The 22,134-nt window shown below is 36.4% G+C and overlaps 1 protein-coding gene across 1 annotated transcript; it reads right to left on the bottom strand.

Moving 5' to 3' along the window:
* Nucleotides 1-880: 880 nt before the first annotated feature.
* On the bottom strand, nt 881-20,851 carry LOC133568848 (protein THEM6-like). Its single transcript, XM_061921024.1, has 3 exons — nt 20,713-20,851; nt 1,520-2,022; nt 881-1,448 (listed from the first exon to the last, which is right to left on the bottom strand). Exons 2-3 carry the CDS (start codon nt 2,018-2,020, stop codon nt 1,341-1,343), a joined length of 609 nt encoding a protein of 202 aa, XP_061777008.1. The 5' UTR covers nt 2,021-2,022; nt 20,713-20,851; the 3' UTR covers nt 881-1,340.
* Between the last annotated feature and the right edge of the window lie 1,283 nt (nt 20,852-22,134).

The following is a 22,134-nucleotide window of genomic DNA, read 5'->3' as shown; positions in this document are numbered from 1 at the left end:
TCTCAAAATAGTGGCTCCAAGGCGTCTTCTAACGCTTATCCGGCCGTGGGTCTCGGGGGCAGCAGCCAAAGGCGGACCCGACCAACGCTGCTTGCAGCTTTAATTTTTAAATTGTATTTATTTATTAGCAAGCTTGTCTTGCTTTGTTCGACATTTTTAAATCTAAGAGAGACACAACTCAAATAGAATGTGAAAATCCAAGAAAATATTTTAAAGACTTTAAATAAATTCCTTTTTTTTTCTACTTTGCTTCTTATAACTTTCAGAAAGACAATTTTAGAGAAAAAATACAACCTTAAAAATGATGTTAGGATTTTTAAACACATATAACTTTTTACCTTTTAAATTCCTCTTCTTTCCTGACAATTTAAATCAATGTTCAAGTATTTTTTTTTTTTTTACCGTAAAGAATAATAAATACATTTTAATTTAATTCTTCATTTTAGCTTCTGTTTTTTTCGACGAAGAATATTTGTGAAATATTTCTTCTAACTTATTATGATTAAAAAATTATTTGTCTTTGTTAGAAATATAGCTAGGTCCAATTTGTTATATATTCTAACAAAGTGCAGATTGGATTTTAACTTATTCAAAACACGTCATCAAAATTCTAAAATCAATCTTAATCAGGAAAAATTACTAATGATGTTCAATAAATTATTTTTTTAATTTTTTAAAAAAGATTTGAATTAGCTAGTTTTTCAGATTATTTTTTTTTCCGGTTGAATTTGGAATTTTAAAGAGTCAAAATATATTTATAAAAATATTTATCTGTTTCTATATACATTTGTGAGAAATCATTAAGGTGATTAGTGTTTCCACAAAGATAAATATCATAAATTATTAAAAATAACATGGAGTTAAAGGGAAATTGAGCAAATTGGCTATTTCTGGCAATTTATTTAAGTGTGTATCAAACTGGTAGCCCTTCGCATTAATCAGTACCCAAGAAGTAGCTCTTGGTTTCAAATGGGTTGGTGACCCCTGGTGTATGTATGTATGTATATATATATATATATATACATATATATATATATATATACCACAGTACCACAAGTACCGACAGTATATATATATGTGTGTGTGTGTGTATATATATATATATATATATATATATACACACACACACATATATATATATATGTTTGAATGTGTAAACAAACATGATAACACGGATCACAGCATATCATAGCCAACTTTAAATCCCATGAAAATATGCCCCCTAATGATTAGTGAGCCATAAACGTGTTCATCCCAGCACTGATACGCAGAAAAAAGGTAGAAGTCGAACTTCTTGGCTCATAAATCCCAACTCTTATCTTCCCAACGTTGATGTTGATTCATTTCTGTTTGTCCTGCAGGCCACACTCTGCTCGGAGCGTCTGGCTGCTGGCTGAGATGAAGTTGACCCAATGCTGGAGGTCATCTGGGAACTCTGGACGTTCCACCTAGCAGGAGCAGAAGACAGAGTCAGGTGTACGTCCACAGAGAGGAAGTGAGCGTGTGGGCGTGGTCTTACTCTGCGTTTACAGAGATGCTGCATGATGCTGTCAGGGCTGCTGTGCAGCACCCTCTGCTGGCAGTACATGACGGCACACACCCGCGCGTCTTGGCGGGACACGAACCTCTGCTCCAGGAAGAAGGCTTTGTCGTCCCAGGTGACCACGCGACTCTTCAGCTCGTAGCCCTCGCCCACGCGCAGAGCCCTGCGGTAGCGAATGGTGGTGGCGCCCACCACCATGGAGGCCTTCAGCGCCCGCAGCGCCTTGAAGACGCCGTTACGCACGTACAGCGAGAAGCGGGCAAAGTCGCACTCGCGCAGGTAGCGGGCGTTGTTCATGTGACACATGTCCATGTCGCGCGGGGAGACGTGGCCGCTCACCACCTGCTCCGCCGTCACGTCCCACACGGGAGCTTGCAGCCAAGCCCGCAGCAGCACGCCGGCTGCACGCAGGAAGTAGAAGACGTCTAGGCTGCAAAGCAGAGCCAGCAGGCTGCCGAGCAGCAGCAGCAGCCACATGCCTGCAAAGGACAGTACCAACATTACCAACAGTAACAACAGTACCAACAGTACCAACAGTACCAACATTACCAACAGTACCAACATTATCGACAGTACCGACAGTACCAACAGTACCAACATTACCAACAGTAACAACAGTACCAACAGTACCAACATTATCGACAGTACCGACAGTACCAACAGTACCAACATTACCAACAGTAACAACAGTACCAACAGTACCAACATTACCGACAGTAACAACAGTACCAACAGTACCAACATTACCGACAGTACCGACAGTACCAACAGTACCAACAGTACCAACATTACCGACAGTACCAACATTACCAACAGTACCAACATTACCAACAGTACCAACATTACCAACAGTACCAACATTACCGACAGTACCAACATTACCGACAGTACCAACAGTACCAACAGTACCAACATTACCGACAGTACCAACATTATCGACAGTACCGACAGTACCAACAGTACCAACAGTACCAACATTATCGACAGTACCGACAGTACCAACAGTACCAACATTACCAACAGTAACAACAGTACCAACATTACCAACAGTAACAACAGTACCAACATTATCGACAGTACCAACAGTACCAACAGTACCAACATTACCAACAGTAACAACAGTACCAACAGTACCAACAGTACCAACAGTAACAACAGTACCAACAGTACCAACATTACCGACAGTACCGACAGTACCAACATTACCGACAGTACCAACATTACCGACAGTACCAACATTACCAACAGTACCAACATTACCAACAGTACCAACATTACCAACAGTAACAACAGTACCAACAGTACCACAAGTACCGACAGTACCAACATTACCAACAGAACCAAACATTACCAACAGTACCAACATTACCAACATTACCAACATTACCAACAGTACCAACATTACCAACATTACCAACAGTACCAACATTACCAACATTACCAACAGTACCAACATTGCCAACATTACCAACAGTACCAACAATACCAACAGTACCACAGGTACCGACAGTACCAACATTACCAACAGTACCTACATTACCAAAATTACCAACATTACCAACATTACCAGCATTACCAACATTACCAACAGTACCAACATTACCAACATTACCAACAGTACCAACAATACCAACAGTACCAAAAGTACCGACAGTACCAACATTACCAACAGTACCAACATTACCAAAATTACCAACATTACCAACAGTACCAACAGTACTAAGATTACCAACAGTACCAACATTACCAACAGTACCAACATTACCAACATTACCAACATTACCAACATTACCAACAGTACCAACATTACATACAGTACCAACATTACCAACAGTACCAACATTACTAACCGTACCAACATTACCAACAGTACAAACATTACCAACATTACTAACAGTACCAACAGTACCAACATTACCAAACGTACCAACATTACCAACATTACCAACAGTACCAACAGTACTAAGATTACCAACAGTACCAACATTACCAACATTACCAACAGTACAAACATTACATACAGTACCAACATTACCAACAGTACCAACAGTACCAACATTACTAACCGTACCAACATTACCAACTGTACAAACATTACCAACATTACTAACAGTACCAACAGTACCAACATTACCAAACGTAACAACATTACCAACAGTACCAACACTACCAACAGTATCAACATTACCAACAGTACCAACATTACCAGCAGTACCAACACTACCAACAGTATCAACAGTACCAACAGTATCAACATTACCAACAGTACCAACATTACCAACAGTACTAACATTACCAGCAGTACCAACAGTACCAACAGTATCAACATTACCAACAGTACCAACATTACCAACATTACTAACCGTACCAACATTACCAACAGTACCAACATTACCAACATTACCAACATTACTAACCGTACCAACAGTACCAACAGTACCAACATTACCAACATTACCAACAGTACCAACATTACCAACATTACCAACATTACTAACCGTACCAACAGTACCAACAGTACCAACATTACCAACAGTACCAACAGTACCAACATTACCAACATGAGCCCAGCATGTCTTTGTGGCTTGTGCAGCCCTTTGAGACACTCCTGATTTAGGGCTATACAAACCAACTTTCATTGATTGATTGCTACTTGCAGACCTGACACACGAGTGCGGCCCTCACAGCCTCAGCACATTTGCAGCACTCTTATAAGGAAGTGTGAGCAATTGTTAACAATGACTTCTTAAAGGGGTCACATAGTCATCTTTTTCTACATGTAAAAGACTTGCTTGTGGTCTAGATCAGTGGTTCTCAACCTTTTTTCAGTGATGTACCCCCTGTTAACATTTTTTTAACTCAAGTACCCCCTAATCAGAGCAAAGCATTTTTGGTTGAAAAAAAAGAGATAAAGAAGTAAAATACAGCACTATGTCATCACTTTCTGGTTTATTAAATTGTATAACAGTGCAAAATATTGCTCATTTGTAGTGGTCTTTCTTGAACTATTTGGAAAAAAATATATAAAAATAACTAAAAACTTGTTGAAAAATAAACAACTGATTCAATTCCAAATAAATATTTCTACACATAGAAGTAATCATCAACTTAAAGGCCCACTGAAAGCCACTACTACCCACCACGCAGTCTGATAGTTTATATATCAATGATGAAATATTAACATTGCAACACATGCCAATACGGCCTTTTTAGTTTACTAAATTACAATTTTAAATTTCCCGGGGAGTTTCGTCCTGGAAACGTCGTGTAATGATGACGTGTACACAAGACGTCACAGGTTTTTAGGAAGTATGAGCTCTACACACACACACAGCTAAAAGTCGTCTGCTTTAACGGCATAATTACACAGTATTTTGGACATCTGTGTTGCTGAATCTTTTGCAATTTGTTCAATTAATATTGGAGAAGTCACAGTAGAAAGATGGAGTTGGGAAGTTTTAGCCTTTAGCCACACAAACACACGGTGATTCCTTGTTTAAAATTCCTGGAGGTGAAACTTTCCTATGGATCAGAGCAGACATGGATCACGAATAAATGTCAACCAGCAGGTTTCGGTGAGAAAATTGTGGTTAAAAAGTCAGTTCTTCCCGGAGAAAAGCTGAGCTTGGGCCGTCCATAGCTGCCGTCGACTCCCCTGAGACACTGTGCGTCAAGACACCCGTGGACACACCCTTCCGACTATCAGGTACTATCTAACTCACTAAAACACTACCAACACAATAGAAAGATAAGGGATTTCCCAGAATGATCCAAGTAAATGTGTCTAAAAACATCGGAATCCTTCCCAATGCAATCGCATTTTTATATATTTTTTTCCTAGTCCGTCGTTATCAATATCCTCAAACACGAATCTTTCATCCTCGCTCAAATTAATGGGGGAATTGTCGTTTTCTCGGTCCGAATAGCACTTTTTGTTGGAGGCTCCCATTAAAATCAATGTGAATATGTGAGGAGCCATCAAACATGTGACGTCATCGTCTGCGACTTCCTGTAGAGTCAGGGCTTTTCTGTTAAAGCGGAACATTATCACCAAACCTATGCAAGCGTCAATATATACCTTGATGTTGCAGAAAAAAGACCATGTATTTTTTTCACCGATTTCCGAACTCTAAATGGGTGAATTTTGGCAAATTAAACACCTTTCTGTTTATCGGTCTTTTAGCGATGACGTCAGAACGTGACGTCACCGAGGTAACACAGCCGCCATTTTCATTTTCGCATTACAAACACCGGGTCTCAGCTCTGTTATTTTCCGTTTTTTCGACTATTTTTTGGAACCTTGGAGACATCATGCCTCGTCGGTGTGTTGTCGGAGGGTGTAACAACACTAACAGGGAGGGATTCAAGTTGCACCACTGGCAAGAAATCTGCCGCCAGACCCCCATTGAATGTACCAGAGTGTCTTCACATTTGACCGGCGATGCTAAGACAGAGATGGCACAGAGATGTATGGATAACCTGCAGATGTATTTGCAACCATTAAGTCAACGAAATCACAAATGTGAGTTTTGTTGATGTTGTTGACTTATGTGCTAATCAGACATATTTGATCACGGCATGACTGCCAGCTAATCGATGCTAACATGCTACGCTAATCGATGCTAACATGCTATTTACGCTAGCTGAATGTACATTTGAAACTAGATACCTACATTTAATGCGAAACAAACACTTACCAATCGACGGATTTAAGTTGCTCCAGTGTCACAAGATGCAAAAGTCCTAATTGTTTGGTCCGCACATTTTACCGGCGATGCTAATAAGGCAGCCATGCTATGGGCCACTTCATTAGGTACACCCATGCTATGGCCGAATAGCGTCAATAGCTATTCGCTCAATAGCTTCAATTTCTTCTTCAATTTCGTTTTCGCTATCTGCCTCCATACTCCGACCATCCGTTTCAATACATATGTAATCTGTTGAATCGCTTAAGCCGCTGAAATCCGAGTCTGAATCCGAGCTAATGTCGCTATATCTTGCTGTGGTAACCGCCATGTTGTTTGTATTGGCAGCACTGTGTGACGTCACAGGGAAATGGATAGTGGTTTCGAAGATAGCGAAAATAAGGCACTTTAAAGCTTTATTTAGGGATATTCCCGGACCGGTAAAATATTGAAAAAAAATTCAAAAAATACAACAAGCCACTGGGAACTGATTTTTATTGTTTTTAACCCTTTTGAAATTGTGATAAAGTTCCCCTTTGACACCGAAAGTTGCTAACTTTATCGTGGATGTTCTCTACTAAATCCTTTCAGCAAAAATATGACAATATGGCGAAATGATCAAGTATGACACATAGAATGGACCTGCTATCCCCGTTTAAATAAGAACATCTCATTTCAGTAGGCTTTTAAAGTGCCCTCTTTGGGGATTGTAATAGAGATCCATCTGGATTCATCAACTTCATTCTAAACATTTCTTCACAAAAAAAGAAATCTTTAACATCAATATTTATGGAACATGTTCACAAAGAATCCAGCTGTCAACACTGAATATTGCATTGTTGCATTTCTTTTCACAGTTTATGAACTTACAATCATATTTTGTTGAAGTATTATTCAATAAATATATTTATAAAGGATTTCTTAATTGTTGCTATTTTTAGAATATTAAAAAAAAAAATCTCACGTACCCCCAGGGGTACGCGTACCACCATTTGAGAACCACTGCTCTACATAACATGTACATAATGATGCTTTTTTGCTCAAAATGTTGCACATTGATGATGTTTTACACACCATCTGAACGTCTCTTCAGGATGCACCGTTTTTGTGGGAGCTCTTATTTAATTGCCTCCACTTACACTACGTTTTTTTTCCTGTCTGTTGTAGATTTTTTTTTATAGGGTTGGTAGTTTAAATTACAGTGGTGGTCAAAAGTGTACGTACACTTGTAAAGAACATGATGTCATGGCTGTCTTGACTTTCCAAGCATTTCTACAACTCTTATTTTTTTCCGATGTAGTGATTGGAGCACATACTTGTTGCTCACAAAAAACATTCATGAAGTTTGCTTCTTTTATGAATTTATTATGGCTCTACTGGAAATGTGAGGGTCAAAAGTATACATACAGCAATGTTAATATTTGCTTACATGTCCCTTGGCAAGTTTCACTGCAATAAGGCGCTTTTTGTAGCCATCCACAAGCTTCTGCTTACATTTTTCACCACAAATTTACAAATGTGTTGCTTTTCTGACATGGACTTGTTTCTTCAGCATTGTCCATTGTAAAACCTTCATTCTAGCCTGATTTAGCCATTCCTTTACCACTTTTGAGGTGTGATTGGGGTCATTGTCCTGTTGGAACACCCAACTGCGCCCAAGACCCAACCTCCGGGCTGATGATTTTAGCTTGTCCTGAACAATTTGGAGCTAATCCTCCTTTTTCATTGTCCCATTTAAAGCAGCAGTTCCATTGGCAGCAAAACAGGCCCAGAGCATAATACTACCAGCACCATGCTTGACGGTCGGCATGGTGTTCCTGGGATTAAATGTGAGTTTTTTTCCTTGGACTCAGACTAGACCTCTGCTGAGGGTCTAGCCTTGGACTGATATTCCCCCCCCCCGCCCCCCTTTCCTAATGTCACCCTTTTCTTATCTTTTTAAGGAGCGCTGTAACCGGCTGATCCGTCTGCGGTCTCGTCTTGTGCCGAAAATGTAATTTCAGTTATGATGTGTCTTGTACATGTTGGAACGGACAAATAAAAATGATTCTGAATCTGATTCTAAAGACTTCACCTTTTCTCCTCCAAACATATTGCTGGGTATTGTGGCCAAACAGCTCCATTTTTGTTTCATTTGACATCCCATGGATAAAAACAAGACCTTCTGGCATGACATTATGTTCTTTACAACTTTTGACCACAACTCTATACCAAACTTTGTAATAGAAATGGCAACACCCGAGGATGCATGTGCATGTTGTGGCTGGTGCAGCCCTTTGAGACATTTGTGATTAAAGGCTATATAAATAAACGTCGATTGATTGCTGTAGAAGACAGTCTGCTCTACAACAAAAGGACAGAGAAAAAAGCTTGTTGACTACAACGTCGGACTCGCGCAAAGCTCTTAGGGCGGGGGTCTCAAACATGCGGGCCAATTGCGGCCCACGAGACGTTATGTCGCAGCCCGCACTTTGATATGACAATTAAATGTTGGAGCGGCCCGCGAGTTTAATATGAACGGCGCTTGAAAGCGTCATACTTTCCCGGGAGTCCCCTGAACTTCAGGGCATCCATTCTCTAGAAATCCCTGCCGATTTTACCCAAGCAACAATATTCAGGTGGTGCCCTAATGGCGCTGCCTTTAGCGCTCTCTACATCCTGTACAGACAGCGTGCAAGCACGGTTATATGTTGCATCTGGCTGTGCGGTACACACGTGAGTTATTGCAAGACATATTTGATCAACAGCTACACAGGTCACACTGAGGGTGGCCGTAAAAAAAAAACGTTAACACTGTTACAAATATGTGCCAGACTGTGAACTCACACCAAACAAGAATGACAAACACATTTCAGGAGAACATCCGCCCGGTAATACAACATAAACACAAGAGAACAAATACCCAGAATCCCATGCAGCCCTAGCTCTTCCAGGCTACAATATACACCCCCCCTCTTCCACCAACCCCCCACGCCCCCACCCTCCCTACTTGTGTCGGTTGAGGTGGTGTATGTAGCTTGGGAGAGTTATTGCTGCAAGGTGTTCTGGGTATTTGTTCTCTTGTGTTTAAGTTGTGTTAGGGCAGGGGTCAGGAACCTTTTTGGCTGAGAGAGCCATGAAAGCCAAATATTTTAAAATATATTCCCGTGAGAGCCTTATATTTTTTAACAGTGAATCGGCTAAATCCGTTCATTCGTAAATAAGACCAACATTTTTAGAGAACAATAAGTCTCATTCTTTTTAATAACATTGTTATTCTGAAGCTAACCAATAATAAATACAATACTTCTTACCAATAATGCGACCTTTCTGTACCCCGAAAGACAGCTGGGATTGGCTGAGCCAACCAAAACCTCAAACAGGTGCATTATTCATTACTTATCCCGTTAAGAAATGTCAGCTAATTCATCTGAGAGCCAGATGCAGTCATCAAAATAGCCATATCTGGCTCGCGAGCCATAGGTTCCCTACCCCTGTGTTAGGGTGTGGATATTCTCCCAAAATGTGTTTGTCATTCTTGTTTGGTGTGGGTTCAAAGTGTCGCGCATATGGATCAATAAAGTACTTTTTATTCTATTCTAGTCTATTTTTTTATACGGCCACCCTCAGTGTGACCTGTATGGCTGTTGACCAAGTACGTTTTGCAGCCACTAACAATGTTCTGCAGAAGTCTCACACAACATGTTACAGCGATGTAAAAGCGTGCGCGATGACAAGTTGTAGAGCAGTAGTCCTCTTATTGAGGAATTCGCAAACCTCTGGGGTACTTGAAGGTATGCCAAGGGACAAGTGAAGTTTATTAGAAATATTCTAAAAAAATAGCAGCAATTCATAGATATTTAATAAATATATTTATTGAATAATACTTCAACAAAATATGAATGTAAGTTCATAAACTGTGAAAATAAATACAACAATGCAAAATTCAGTGATGACAGCTAGATTTTTTTGTGGACATGTTCCATAATATTGATGTTAAAGATTCCTTTTTTTGTGAAGAAATGTTTGGAATTAAGTTGATGAATCCAGATGGATCTCTATTACAATCCCCAAAGAGGGCACTTTAAGTTGATGATTACTTCTATGTGTAGAAATCTTTATTTAGAATTACTTGTTTATTTTTCAACAAGTTTTTTTGTTATTTTTATTTTTTCCAAATAGTTCAAGAAAGACCACTACAAATGAGCAATATTTTGCATCCATCCATCATCTTCCGCTTATCCGAGGTCGGGTCGCGGGGGCAGCAGCCTAAGCAGGGAAACCCAGACTTCCCTCTCCCCAGCCACTTCGTCTAGCTCTTCCCGGGGGATCCCGAGGCGTTCCCAGGCCAGCCGGGAGACATAGTCTTCCCAACGTGTCCTGGGTCTTCCCCGTGGCCTCCTACCGGTTGGACGTGCCCTAAACACCTCCCTAGGGAGGCGTTCGGGTGGCATCCTGACCAGATGCCCGAACCACCTCATCTGGCTCCTCTCGATGTGGAGGAGCAGCGGCTTTACTTTGAGTTCCTCCCGGATGGCAGAGCTTCTCACCCTATCTCTAAGGGAGAGACCCAAACTCATTTGGGCCGCTTGTACCCGTGATCTTATCCTTTCGGTCATGACCCAAAGCTCATGACCATAGGTGAGGATGGGAACGTAGATCGACCGGTAAATTGAGAGCTTTGCCTTCCGGCTCAGCTCCTTCTTCACCACAATGGATCGGTACAACGTCCGCATTACTGAAGACGCCGCACCGATCCGCCTGTCGATCTCACGATCCACTCTTCCCTCACCCGTGAACAAGACTCCTAGGTATTTGAACTCCTTCACTTGGGGCAGGGTCTCCTCCCCAACCTGGAGATGGCATTCCACCCTTTTCCGGGAGAGAACCATGGACTCGGACTTGGAGGTGCTGATTCTCATTCCGGTCGCTTCACACTCGGCTGCGAACCGATCCAGTGAGAGCTGAAGATCCCGGCCAGATGAAGCCATCAGGACCACATCATCTGCAAAAAGCAGAGACCTAATCCTGCGGTCACCAAACCGGAACCCCTCAACGCCTTGACTGCGCCTAGAAATTCTGTCCATAAAAGTTATGAACAGAATGGGTGACAAAGGGCAGCTTTGGCGGAGTCCTCTTATACAATTTAATAAATCAGAAACTGATGACATAGAGCTGTGTTTTCCTTTTTTATCTCTTTTTTTTTTCAACCAAAAATGCTTTGCTCCGATTAGGGGATACTTGAATTAAAAAAAATGTTCACAGGGGTTACATCACTGAAAAATGGTTGAGAACCACTGTTGTAGAGGACGTTAAAGGCAGTGCAGTCACGGCAGCCCTTAATAATGTCGGCCGGGTGAAAATTGGGACAAATTGGGGAGAATGGTTGCACCGGGAGATTGTCGGGAGGCGCACTGAAATTCAGGAGTCTCCCCGAAAAATCGTAAGAGTTGACAAGTATGTTGCTAGGGCGGGAAAGCCATTCATAGAATGTGAATTCAATAAAAACTGCATGTTAGATTTTTTAAGAAATCTTATCTTGCGGCCCAGCCTCACCCAGTTTCTGCATCCTGTGGCCCCCAGGTCAATTGAGTTTGAGACCCCTGTCTTAGGGTATAACCTGCCAATTTTGCTAGTGATATCCGCTGATGTCATCAATTAGGAACATGTCACAAGTTGGGCAAGTCCCACACAGCCTGCTTGGAGGTATTTAAAGGTGTATTTCAAATAGGGACGGATACAGAAACATAGATATCTGAAACAGTTATCCAATGTTTGGAGCCAAAGCTCATTTACAACACTTGTCCCCAACAACAACAACAACACAGATCTAAAATCATTTAAAAGAAGAAAATAAAAAGAATGAGGCGAAGAGTAGTCAATAATAATGGTGCTAGACGAAGTGGCTGAGGAGAGGGAAGTCTGGGCTTCCCTGCTTAGGCTGCTGCCCCCGCAACCCGACCTCGGATAAGCGGAAGAAGATGGATGGATGGATGGATAATAAAACAGACAAAGTGCAAACTAGATAAAAGCCAATAATAATAATAATACAAAGTGCAGACTAGATAAAAAAACTAGTAAAAATGAGTAAAAAGTAAACATGGGAACATGTTTAGTATGAAGAAAGGCAAGATTGTTTTATAAACATCTCTGCCGTGCCTCAAGGATTTGATTTCCAATTTTCTGGACTTATGCAGATCCCAAATACACAAGAACGGGTACCAATGACAAAAGTTTGTTTAGCATTGAAATGACTTTGCTCTCTCAACTGAATTGTACATTTGGATATTTTGCAGTGAAATGATCATGATAGCATTCTGCACCAGGTGTTGACTTTCCTCCCAATATTTCAACTTGGGCCACAAAGCAAACTCTTGACTTCGTCTCACATCATGAAAGTAGAGTAGAAAATAAGAAAGGAGTTTAAAGGCCTACTGAAAGCCACTACTACCCACCACGCAGTCTGATAGTTTATATATCAATGATGAAATATTAACAGTGCAACACATGCCAATATGGCCGTTTTAGTTTACTAAATTGTTATTTTAAATTTCGCGCCGAACTATCCTGCTGAAAAGTCGCGGATTGTAGAGGACATTTTGTTCCAGCACCGTTCAAAGCTATAAGTCGTCTGTTTTCATTGCATAATTCCGCAGTATTCTGGACATCTGTGTTGCTGAATCTTTTGCAATTTGTTCAATGAATAATGGAGACGTAAAAGAAGAAAGCTGTAGGTGGGAAGCGGTGTGTTGGGGCCGCCTTTAGCAACAAAAACACAGCCGGTGTTTCATTGTTTACATTCCCGAAAGATGACGGTGAAGCTTTACTATGGAACAGAGCGGTCAAGCGAACACGGTTGGATTGGACCACACATACAAAGTACAGTGTATTATGCAGCGATCATTTTGACAGATCGTGTTTCGAAGAGGGTCCCTTGCGAAGGGCAGAGATGGGCATCGCCACCCCCCGTCGACTGGTGCTGAAGAAAGGTGCGGGGCCGGCCTTCAGGTTGTACAGGTACGACCATATAATCTCACTAAAACACTAGTAACACAATAAGCAGATAAGGGATTTTCCAGAATTATCCTAGCAAATGTGTCTAATAACATCTGAATCGCTCCCACTGCGCTCGTCTTTTTTTTCTTTCTAGTCCTTCACTCTCACTTTCCTCATCCACAAATCTTTCATCCTCGCTCAAATTAATGGGGAAATCGTCGCTTTCTCGGTCCGAATCGCTCTCGATGCTAGTGGCCATGATTGTAAACGATGTTCAGATGTGAGGAGCTCCACAACCCGTGACGTCACGCGCACATCGTCTGCTACTTCCGGTACATGCAAGGCTTTTTTTATTAGCGACCAAAAGTTGCGAACTTTATCGTGGATGTTCACTACTAAATCCTTTCAGCAAAAATATGGCAATATCGTGAAATGATGAAGTATGACACATAGAATGGACCTGCTATCCCCGTTTAAATAAGAACATCTCATGTCAGTAGGCCTTTAAGTGACTAGTAGAGAGACAACAGAGTCCAAACAGGTTTTACAAGACGAGCAGCTTGCGTGGTTATTACACACAAAGTCATGCTTTCACTTGCACAAACTACATTTTAATTATTGTGCCAAACACATGTCACTAATCTACTATGATTGTTCTAAGACCTAAGTGCGGTACATTGGTATGCATCCATCCATTTCCTACCGCTTGTCCCTTTGTTATAGATACAACCATGCTTTAGCACAAAATAACATGCAACATCTAGCGAGTGCACAAATATGTCTTTGTTAACTGTAAAAGAAATACAACTTTTAGTGACATACATTGTGATTATTGTATTGTAAGAAGTAAAGTAAGAAGTATTGTAAGAAGTAAAGTCGAGTATAGTAAGAAGTATTGTAAGAAGTAAAGTCGAGTATAGTAAGAAGTATTGTAAGAAGTAAAGTCGAGTATGGTAAGAAGTAAAGTAAAGTAAGAAGTATTGTAAGAAGTAAAGTCGAGTATAGTAAGAAGTAAGAAGTATTGTAAGAAGTAAAGTCGAGTATAGTAAGAAGTAAAGTAAGAAGTATTGTAAGAAGTAAAGTGGAGTATGGCAAGAAGTAAAGTAAAGTAAGAAGTATTGTAAGAAGTAAAGTTGAGTAGAGTAAGAAGTAAAGTAAAGTAAGAAGTATTGTAAGAAGTAAAGTCGAGTATAGTAAGAAGTAAGAAGTATTGTAAGAAGTAAAGTCGAGTATAGTAAGAAGTAAAGTAAGAAGTATTGTAAGAAGTAAAGTGGAGTATGGCAAGAAGTAAAGTAAAGTAAGAAGTATTGTAAGAAGTAAAGTTGAGTACAGTCAGAAGTAAAGTAAGAAGTATTGTAAGAAGTAAAGTTGAGTAGAGTAAGAAGTAAAGTAAAGTAAGAAGTATTGTAAGAAGTAAAGTCGAGTATAGTAAGAAGTATTGTAAGATGTAAAGTTGAGTATAGTAAGAAGTAAAGTAAAGTAAGAAGTATTGTAAGAAGTAAAGTTGAGTATAGTAAGAAGTAAAGTAAAGTAAGAAGTATTGTAAGAAGTAAAGTCGAGTATAAAAAGAAGTAAAGTAAAGTAAGAAGTATGGTAAGAAGTAAAATTAAGTATAGTAAGAAGTAAAGTCAAGTAAGAAGTATAGTAAGAAGTAAAGTCGAGTACGGTAAGAAGTAAAGTAAGAAGTATTGTAAGAAGTAAAGTAAGAAGTATTGTAAGAAGTAAAGTTGAGTATGGCAAGAAGTAAAGTAAAGTAAGAAGTATTGTAAGAAGTAAAGTCGAGTATAGTAAGAAGTATTGTAAGATGTAAAGTTGAGTATAGTAAGAAGTAAAGTAAAGTAAGAAGTATTGTAAGAAGTAAAGTTGAGTATAGTAAGAAGTAAAGTAAAGTAAGAAGTATTGTAAGAAGTAAAGTCGAGTATAAAAAGAAGTAAAGTAAAGTAAGAAGTATGGTAAGAAGTAAAGTCAAGTAAGAAGTATAGTAAGAAGTAAAGTCGAGTACGGTAAGAAGTAAAGTAAGAAGTATTGTAAGAAGTAAAGTCGAGTATAGTAAAGTAAGAAGTATTGTAAGAAGTAAATTCGAGTATAGTAAGAAGTAAAGTAAGAAGTATTGTAAGAAGTAAAGTCGAGTATAGTAAGAAGTAAAGTCAAGTAAGAAGTATTGTAAGAAGTAAAGTCGAGTATAATAAGTAAAGTCGAGTATAGTAAGTAAAGTAAAGTAAGAAGTATTGTAAGAAGTAAAGTCGAGTATAGTAAGAAGTAAAATAAAGTCAGAAGTATAGTAAGAAGTAAAGTAAGAAGTATTGTAAGAAGTAAAGTCGAGTATAGTAAGAAGTAAAGTAAGAAGTATTGTAAGAAGTAAAGTCGAGCATAGTAAGACGTAAGAAGTAATGTAAGACGTAAAGTCGAGTATAGTAAGAAGTAAAGTAAAAAGTATAGTAAGAAGTAAAGTCGAGCATAGTAAGAAGTAAAGCCAAGTAAGAAGTATTGTAAGAAGTAAAGTCGAGTATAGTAAGAAGTAAAATAAAGTAATAAGTATAGTAAGAAGTAAAGTTGAGTATAATAAGAAGTAAAGTCGAGTATAGTAAGAAGTAAAGTAAGAAGTATAGTAAGAAGTAAAGTAGAGTATAGTAAGAAGCAATGTAAGAAGTATTGTAAGAAGTAAAGTAAGAAGTATTGTAAGAAGTAAAGTCGAGTATAGTAAGAAGTATTGTAAGAAGTAAAGTCGAGTATAGTAAGAAGTATTGTAAGAAGTAAAGTCGAGTATGGTAAGAAGTAAAGTAAAGTAAGAAGTATTGTAAGAAGTAAAGTCGAGTATAGTAAGAAGTATTGTAAGAAGTAAAGTCGAGTATAGTAAGAAGTAAGAAGTACTGTAAGAAGTAAAGTAAGAAATATTGTAAGAAGTAAAGTCGAGTATAGTAAGAAGTAAAGTAAGAAGTATTGTAAGAAGTAAAGTCGAGTATGGTAAGAAGTAAAGTAAAGTAAGAAGTATTGTAAGAGGTAAAGTCAAGTATAGTAAGAAGTAAAGAAAGAAGTATTGTAAGAAGTAAAGTGGAGTATAGTAAGAAGTAAAGTAAGAAGTATTGTAAGAAGTAAAATCAAGTATAGTAAGAAGTAAAGTCAAGTAAGAAGTATAGTAAGAAGTAAAGTCGAGTACGGTAAGAAGTAAAGTAAGAAGTATTGTAAGAAGTAAAGTAAGAAGTATTGTAAGATGTAAAGTTGAGTATAGTAAGAAGTAAAGTAAAGTAAGAAGTATTGTAAGAAGTAAAGTTGAGTATAGTAAGAAGTAAAGTAAAGTAAGAAGTATTGTAAGAAGTAAAGTCGAGTATAAAAAGAAGTAATGTAAAGTAAGAAGTATGGTAAGAAGTAAAGTCAAGTAAGAAGTATAGTAAGAAGTAAAGTCGAGTACGGTAAGAAGTAAAGTAAGAAGTATTGTAAGAAGTAAAGTCGAGTATAGTAAAGTAAGAAGTATTGTAAGAAGTAAATTCGAGTATAGTAAGAAGTAAAGTAAGAAGTATTGTAAGAAGTAAAGTCGAGTATAGTAAGAAGTAAAGTCAAGTAAGAAGTATTGTAATAAGTAAAGTCGAGTATAGTAAGTAAAGTAAAGTAAGAAGTATTGTAAGAAGTAAAGTCGAGTATAGTAAGAAGTAAAATAAAGTCAGAAGTATAGTAAGAAGTAAAGTTGAGTATAATAAGTAAAGTCGAGTATAGTAAGAAGTAAAGTAAGAAGTATTGTAAGAAGTAAAGTCGAGTATAGTAAGAAGTAAAGTAAGAAGTATTGTAAGAAGTAAAGTCGAGCATAGTAAGACGTAAGAAGTAATGTAAGACGTAAAGTCGAGTATAGTAAGAAGTAAAGTAAAAAGTATAGTAAGAAGTAATGTCGAGCATAGTAAGAAGTAAAGCCAAGTAAGAAGTATTGTAAGAAGTAAAGTCGAGTATAGTAAGAAGTAAAATAAAGTAATAAGTATAGTAAGAAGTAAAGTTGAGTATAATAAGAAGTAAAGTCGAGTATAGTAAGAAGTAAAGTAAGAAGTATAGTAAGAAGTAAAGTCGAGTATAGTAAGAAGTAATGTAAGAAGTATTGTAAGAAGTAAAGTGAGAAGTATTGTAAGAAGTAAAGTCGAGTATAGTAAGAAGTATTGTAAGAAGTAAAGTCGAGTATAGTAAGAAGTATTGTAAGAAGTAAAGTCGAGTATGGTAAGAAGTAAAGTAAAGTAAGAAGTATTGTAAGAAGTAAAGTCGAGTATAGTAAGAAGTATTGTAAGAAGTAAAGTCGAGTATAGTAAGAAGTAAGAAGTACTGTAAGAAGTAAAGTAAGAAATATTGTAAGAAGTAAAGTCGAGTATAGTAAGAAGTAAAGTAAGAAGGATTGTAAGAAGTAAAGTCGAGTATGGTAAGAAGTAAAGTAAAGTAAGAAGTATTGTAAGAAGTAAAGTCAAGTATAGTAAGAAGTAAAGTAAGAAGTATTGTAAGAAGTAAAGTGGAGTATAGTAAGAAGTAAAGTAAGAAGTATTGTAAGAAGTAAAGTCGAGTACAGTAAGAAGTATTGTAAGATGTAAAGTTGAGTATAGCAAGAAGTAAAGTAAAGTAAGAAGTATTGTAAGAAGTAAAGTTGAGTATAGTAAGAAGTAAAGTAAAGTAAGAAGTATTGTAAGAAGTAAAGTCGCGTATAGTAAGAAGTATTGTAAGATGTAAAGTTGAGTATAGTAAGAAGTAAAGTAAAGTAAGAAGTATTGTAAGAAGTAAAGTCGAGTATAAAAAGAAGTAAAGTAAAGTAAGAAGTATAGTAAGAAGTAAAATCAAGTATAGTAAGAAGTAAAGTCAAGTAAGAAGTATAGTAAGAAGTAAAGTCGAGTACGGTAAGAAGTAAAGTAAGAAGTATTGTAAGAAGTAAAGTCGAGTATAGTAAAGTAAGAAGTATTGTAAGAAGTAAATTCGAGTATAGTAAGAAGTAAAGTAAGAAGTATTGTAAGAAGTAAAGTCGAGTATTGTAAGAAGTAAAGTAAAGTAAGAAGTATTGTAAGAGGTAAAGTCGAGTATAATAAGTAAAGTCGAGTATAGTAAGTAAAGTAAAGTAAGAAGTATAGTAAGAAGTAAAGTTGAGTATAATAAGTAAAGTCGAGTATAGTAAGAAGTAAAGTAAGAAGTATTGTAAGAAGTAAAGTCGAGCATAGTAAGACGTAAGAAGTAATGTAAGACGTAAAGTCGAGTATAGTAAGAAGTAAAGTAAAAAGTATAGTAAGAAGTAAAGTCGAGCATAGTAAGAAGTAAAGCCAAGTAAGAAGTATTGTAAGAAGTAAAGTCGAGTATAGTAAGAAGTAAAATAAAGTAATAAGTATAGTAAGAAGTAAAGTTGAGTATAATAAGAAGTAAAGTCGAGTATAGTAAGAAGTAAAGTAAGAAGTAAAGTAAGAAGTAAAGTCGAGTATAGTAAGAAGTAATGTAAAGTAAAAAGTATAGTAAGAAGTAAAGTCGAGTAAGAAGTATAGTAAGAAGTAAAGTAAGAAGTATTGTAAGAAGTAAAGTCGAGCATAGTAAGACGTAAGAAGTAATGTAAGACGTAAAGTCGAGTATAGTAAGAAGTAAAGTAAAAAGTATAGTAAGAAGTAAAGTCGAGCATAGTAAGAAGTAAAGCCAAGTAAGAAGTATTGTAAGAAGTAAAGTCGAGTATAGTAAGAAGTAAAATAAAGTAATAAGTATAGTAAGAAGTAAAGTTGAGTATAATAAGAAGTAAAGTCGAGTATAGTAAGAAGTAAAGTAAGAAGTAAAGTAAGACGTAAAGTCGAGTATAGTAAGAAGTAATGTAAAGTAAAAAGTATAGTAAGAAGTAAAGTCGAGTAAGAAGTATAGTAAGAAGCAAAGTCGAGTATAGTAAGAAGTAAAGTAAAGTAAGAAGTATTGTAAGAAGTAAAGTCGAGTATAGTAAGAAGTAAAATAAAGTAATAAGTATAGTAAGAAGTAAAGTTGAGTATAATAAGAAGTAAAGTCGAGTATAGTAAGAAGTAAAGTAAGAAGTATAGTAAGAAGTAAAGTCGAGTATAGTAAGAAGTAATGTAAGACGTAAAGTCGAGTATAGTAAGAAGTAATGTAAAGTAAAAAGTATAGTAAGAAGTAAAGTCGAGTAAGAAGTATAGTAAGAAGTAAAGTCGAGTATAGTAAGAAGTAAAGTAAAGTAAGAAGTATTGTAAGAAGTAAAGTCAAGTAAGAAGTAGAGTAAGTAATGTAAAGTAAAAAGTATAGTAAGAAGTAAAGTCGAGTATAGTAAGAAGTAAAGTCAAGTAAGTATAGTAAGAAGTAAAGTCGAGTATAGTAAGAAGTATAGTAAGAAGTAAAGTCAAGTAAGAAGTAAAGTAAGAAGTAAAGTAAAGTAAGAAGTAAAGTAAGAAGTAAAGTCAAGTAAGAAGTATTGTAAGAAGTAAAGTCAAGTAAGAAGAAGAGTAAGAAGTAATGTCAAGTAAAAAGTATAGTAAGAAGTAAAGTCGAGTAAGAAGTATAGTAAGAAGTAAAGTCGAGTAAGAAGTAGAGTAAGAAGTAATGTAAAGTAAAAAGTATAGTAAGAAGTAAAGTCGAGTATAGTAAGAAGTAAAGTAAGAAGTAAAGTCAAGTAAGAAGTAAAGTAAGAAGTAAAGTCAAGTAAGAAGTAAAGTAAGAAGTAAAGTCAAGTAAGAAGTAGAGTAAGAAGTAAAGTCAAGTAAGAAGTATAGTAAGAAGTAAAGTCAAGTAAGAAGTATCGTAAGAAGTAAAGTCAAGTAAGAAGTAGAGTAAGAAGTAAAGTCAAGTAAGAAGTATAGTAAGAAGTAAAGTCAAGTAAGAAGTAGAGTAAGTAATGTAAAGTAAAAAGTATAGTAAGAAGTAAAGTCGAGTATAGTAAGAAGTAAAGTCAAGTAAGTATAGTAAGAAGTAAAGTCGAGTATAGTAAGAAGTATAGTAAGAAGTAAAGTCAAGTAAGAAGTAAAGTAAGAAGTAAAGTAAAGTAAGAAGTAAAGTAAGAAGTAAAGTCAAGTAAGAAGTATTGTAAGAAGTAAAGTCAAGTAAGAAGTAAAGTAAGAAGTAAAGTATAGTAAGAAGTATAGTAAGAAGTAAAGTCGAGTAAGAAGTATAGTAAGAAGTAAAGTCGAGTAAGAAGTAGAGTAAGAAGTAATGTAAAGTAAAAAGTATAGTAAGAAGTAAAGTCGAGTATAGTAAGAAGTAAAGTAAGAAGTAAAGTCAAGTAAGAAGTAAAGTAAGAAGTAAAGTCAAGTAAGAAGTATAGTAAGAAGTAAAGTCAAGTAAGAAGTATCGTAAGAAGTAAAGTCAAGTAAAAAGTAGAGTAAGAAGTAAAGTCAAGTAAGAAGTAAAGTCAAGTAAGAAGTAAAGTAAGAAGTAAAGTCAAGTATTGCGCAGACGAGCGCCTCTTGTAAAAGTCCTAAACTAGCAGCTAAGTGGCTAACTCTGCAGCTAACGGTCACCACGAAGACAATTGGAGCGCAGAATAATGTTTGAAAGTATTGACGAGAGGCTGGAACTCACCTTCGTGGTTTGGTTGCTGCTGGAACAACTTAAATCAATCTCGAAGGCGAACCCTTGCAAGACATTTTTGCAGAATAAAATAAGCTAGTTGATGTATTCCAACTACTTCCGGCTATGATTTTCAACATAAGAGCACACAGTACAACAACATTACATTCAAGTGAAGGCACACAGCAATGATGCGTCAGCCAAAAGTCACGGGTTTGTATTTATTTTATTATTTCAAATATTGTTTTGTCATTTTGCAACATATTCCAGAACATTTAAATGTGGACTTTCTACTTCCTGGATGACCAAAGCGAGTGTGACGCAACAAAATGGACGACGACGATTGACACATAGTTTTTTATTTTTTTGAATTTTAATAAACCTCTAATAATAAATTGCAACATTTGAAAACAATTCAGAAATAATAATAATCAAATTAAGTACAAAAACGGTACAAAACAGCGGCAAAGGGGTGTAAACTCAATAAAGTAACTCAAATTAGAATGATATATATATATATATATATATATATATATATATATATATATGTATATATATATATATATATATGTGTGTGTGTGTGTGTGTGTGTGTGTGCGTGTGCTACTTCTTGGGTACTGATTAATGCGAAGGGCTACCAGTTTGATACACACTTAAATAAATTGCTAGAAATAGCCAATTTGCTCAAATTACCTTTAATAAATAAATCTATAAACATTAAAAAATGGGTATTTCTGTCTGTCATTCCGTCGTACATTTTTTTTCCTTTTACAAAAGGTTTTTTATAGAGAATAAATCAGGAAAAAAAAACACTTAATTGAACGGTTTAAAAGAGGAGAAAACACGAAAAAAATTAAAATTAAATTTTGAATCATAGTTTATCTTCACATTCGACTCTTTAAACTTCAAAATTAAACCGAAAAAAATGAAGAGAAAAACCAGCTCATTCGAATCTTTTTGAAAAAAATAAAAAAATGAATTCATGGAACATCATTAGTCATTTTTCCTGAATAAGATTAATTTTAGAATTTTGCTGACATGTTTTAAATAGGTTCAAATCCAATCTGCACTTTGTTAGAATATATAACACATTGGACCAAGCTATATTTCTAACAAAGACAAATCCTTATTTCTTCTAGGTTTTCCAGAACTAAAATTTAAAAAAAAGAAATTCAAAAGACTTTGAAATGAGATTTAAATTTGATTCCACAGATTTTCTAGATTTGACAGAATATTTTTGGGGAATTTTAATCATAAGTCTGAAGAAATATTTCACAAATATTCTTTGTCGAAAAAACAGAAGCTAAAATGAAGAATTAAATTAAAATGTATTTTATATTCTTTACAATGAAAAAAATAAAAATACTTGAACATTGATTTAAATCGCCAGGAATGAAGAGGAAGGAATTTAAAAGGTAAATGTGTTTAAAAATA

Source organism: Nerophis ophidion, linkage group LG14, assembly GCF_033978795.1.
Source record: "Nerophis ophidion isolate RoL-2023_Sa linkage group LG14, RoL_Noph_v1.0, whole genome shotgun sequence".
NCBI classification, from domain to species: Eukaryota; Metazoa; Chordata; class Actinopteri; order Syngnathiformes; family Syngnathidae; genus Nerophis; species Nerophis ophidion.
This window is presented reverse-complemented; position numbering and strand designations above follow the sequence as displayed.

What these genes read in the sequence shown, in the direction of transcription:
- LOC133568848 (XM_061921024.1), bottom strand. Translation starts at nt 2,020, where the DNA reads ATGTGGCTGCTGCTGCTGCTCGGCAGCCTGCTGGCTCTGCTTTGCAGC. An exon ending in AGCATCTCTGTAAACGCAGA is followed by an intron (nt 1,449 to 1,519) that starts GTAAGACCACGC and finishes TGCTCCTGCTAG; the next exon opens with GTGGAACGTCCAGAGTTCCC.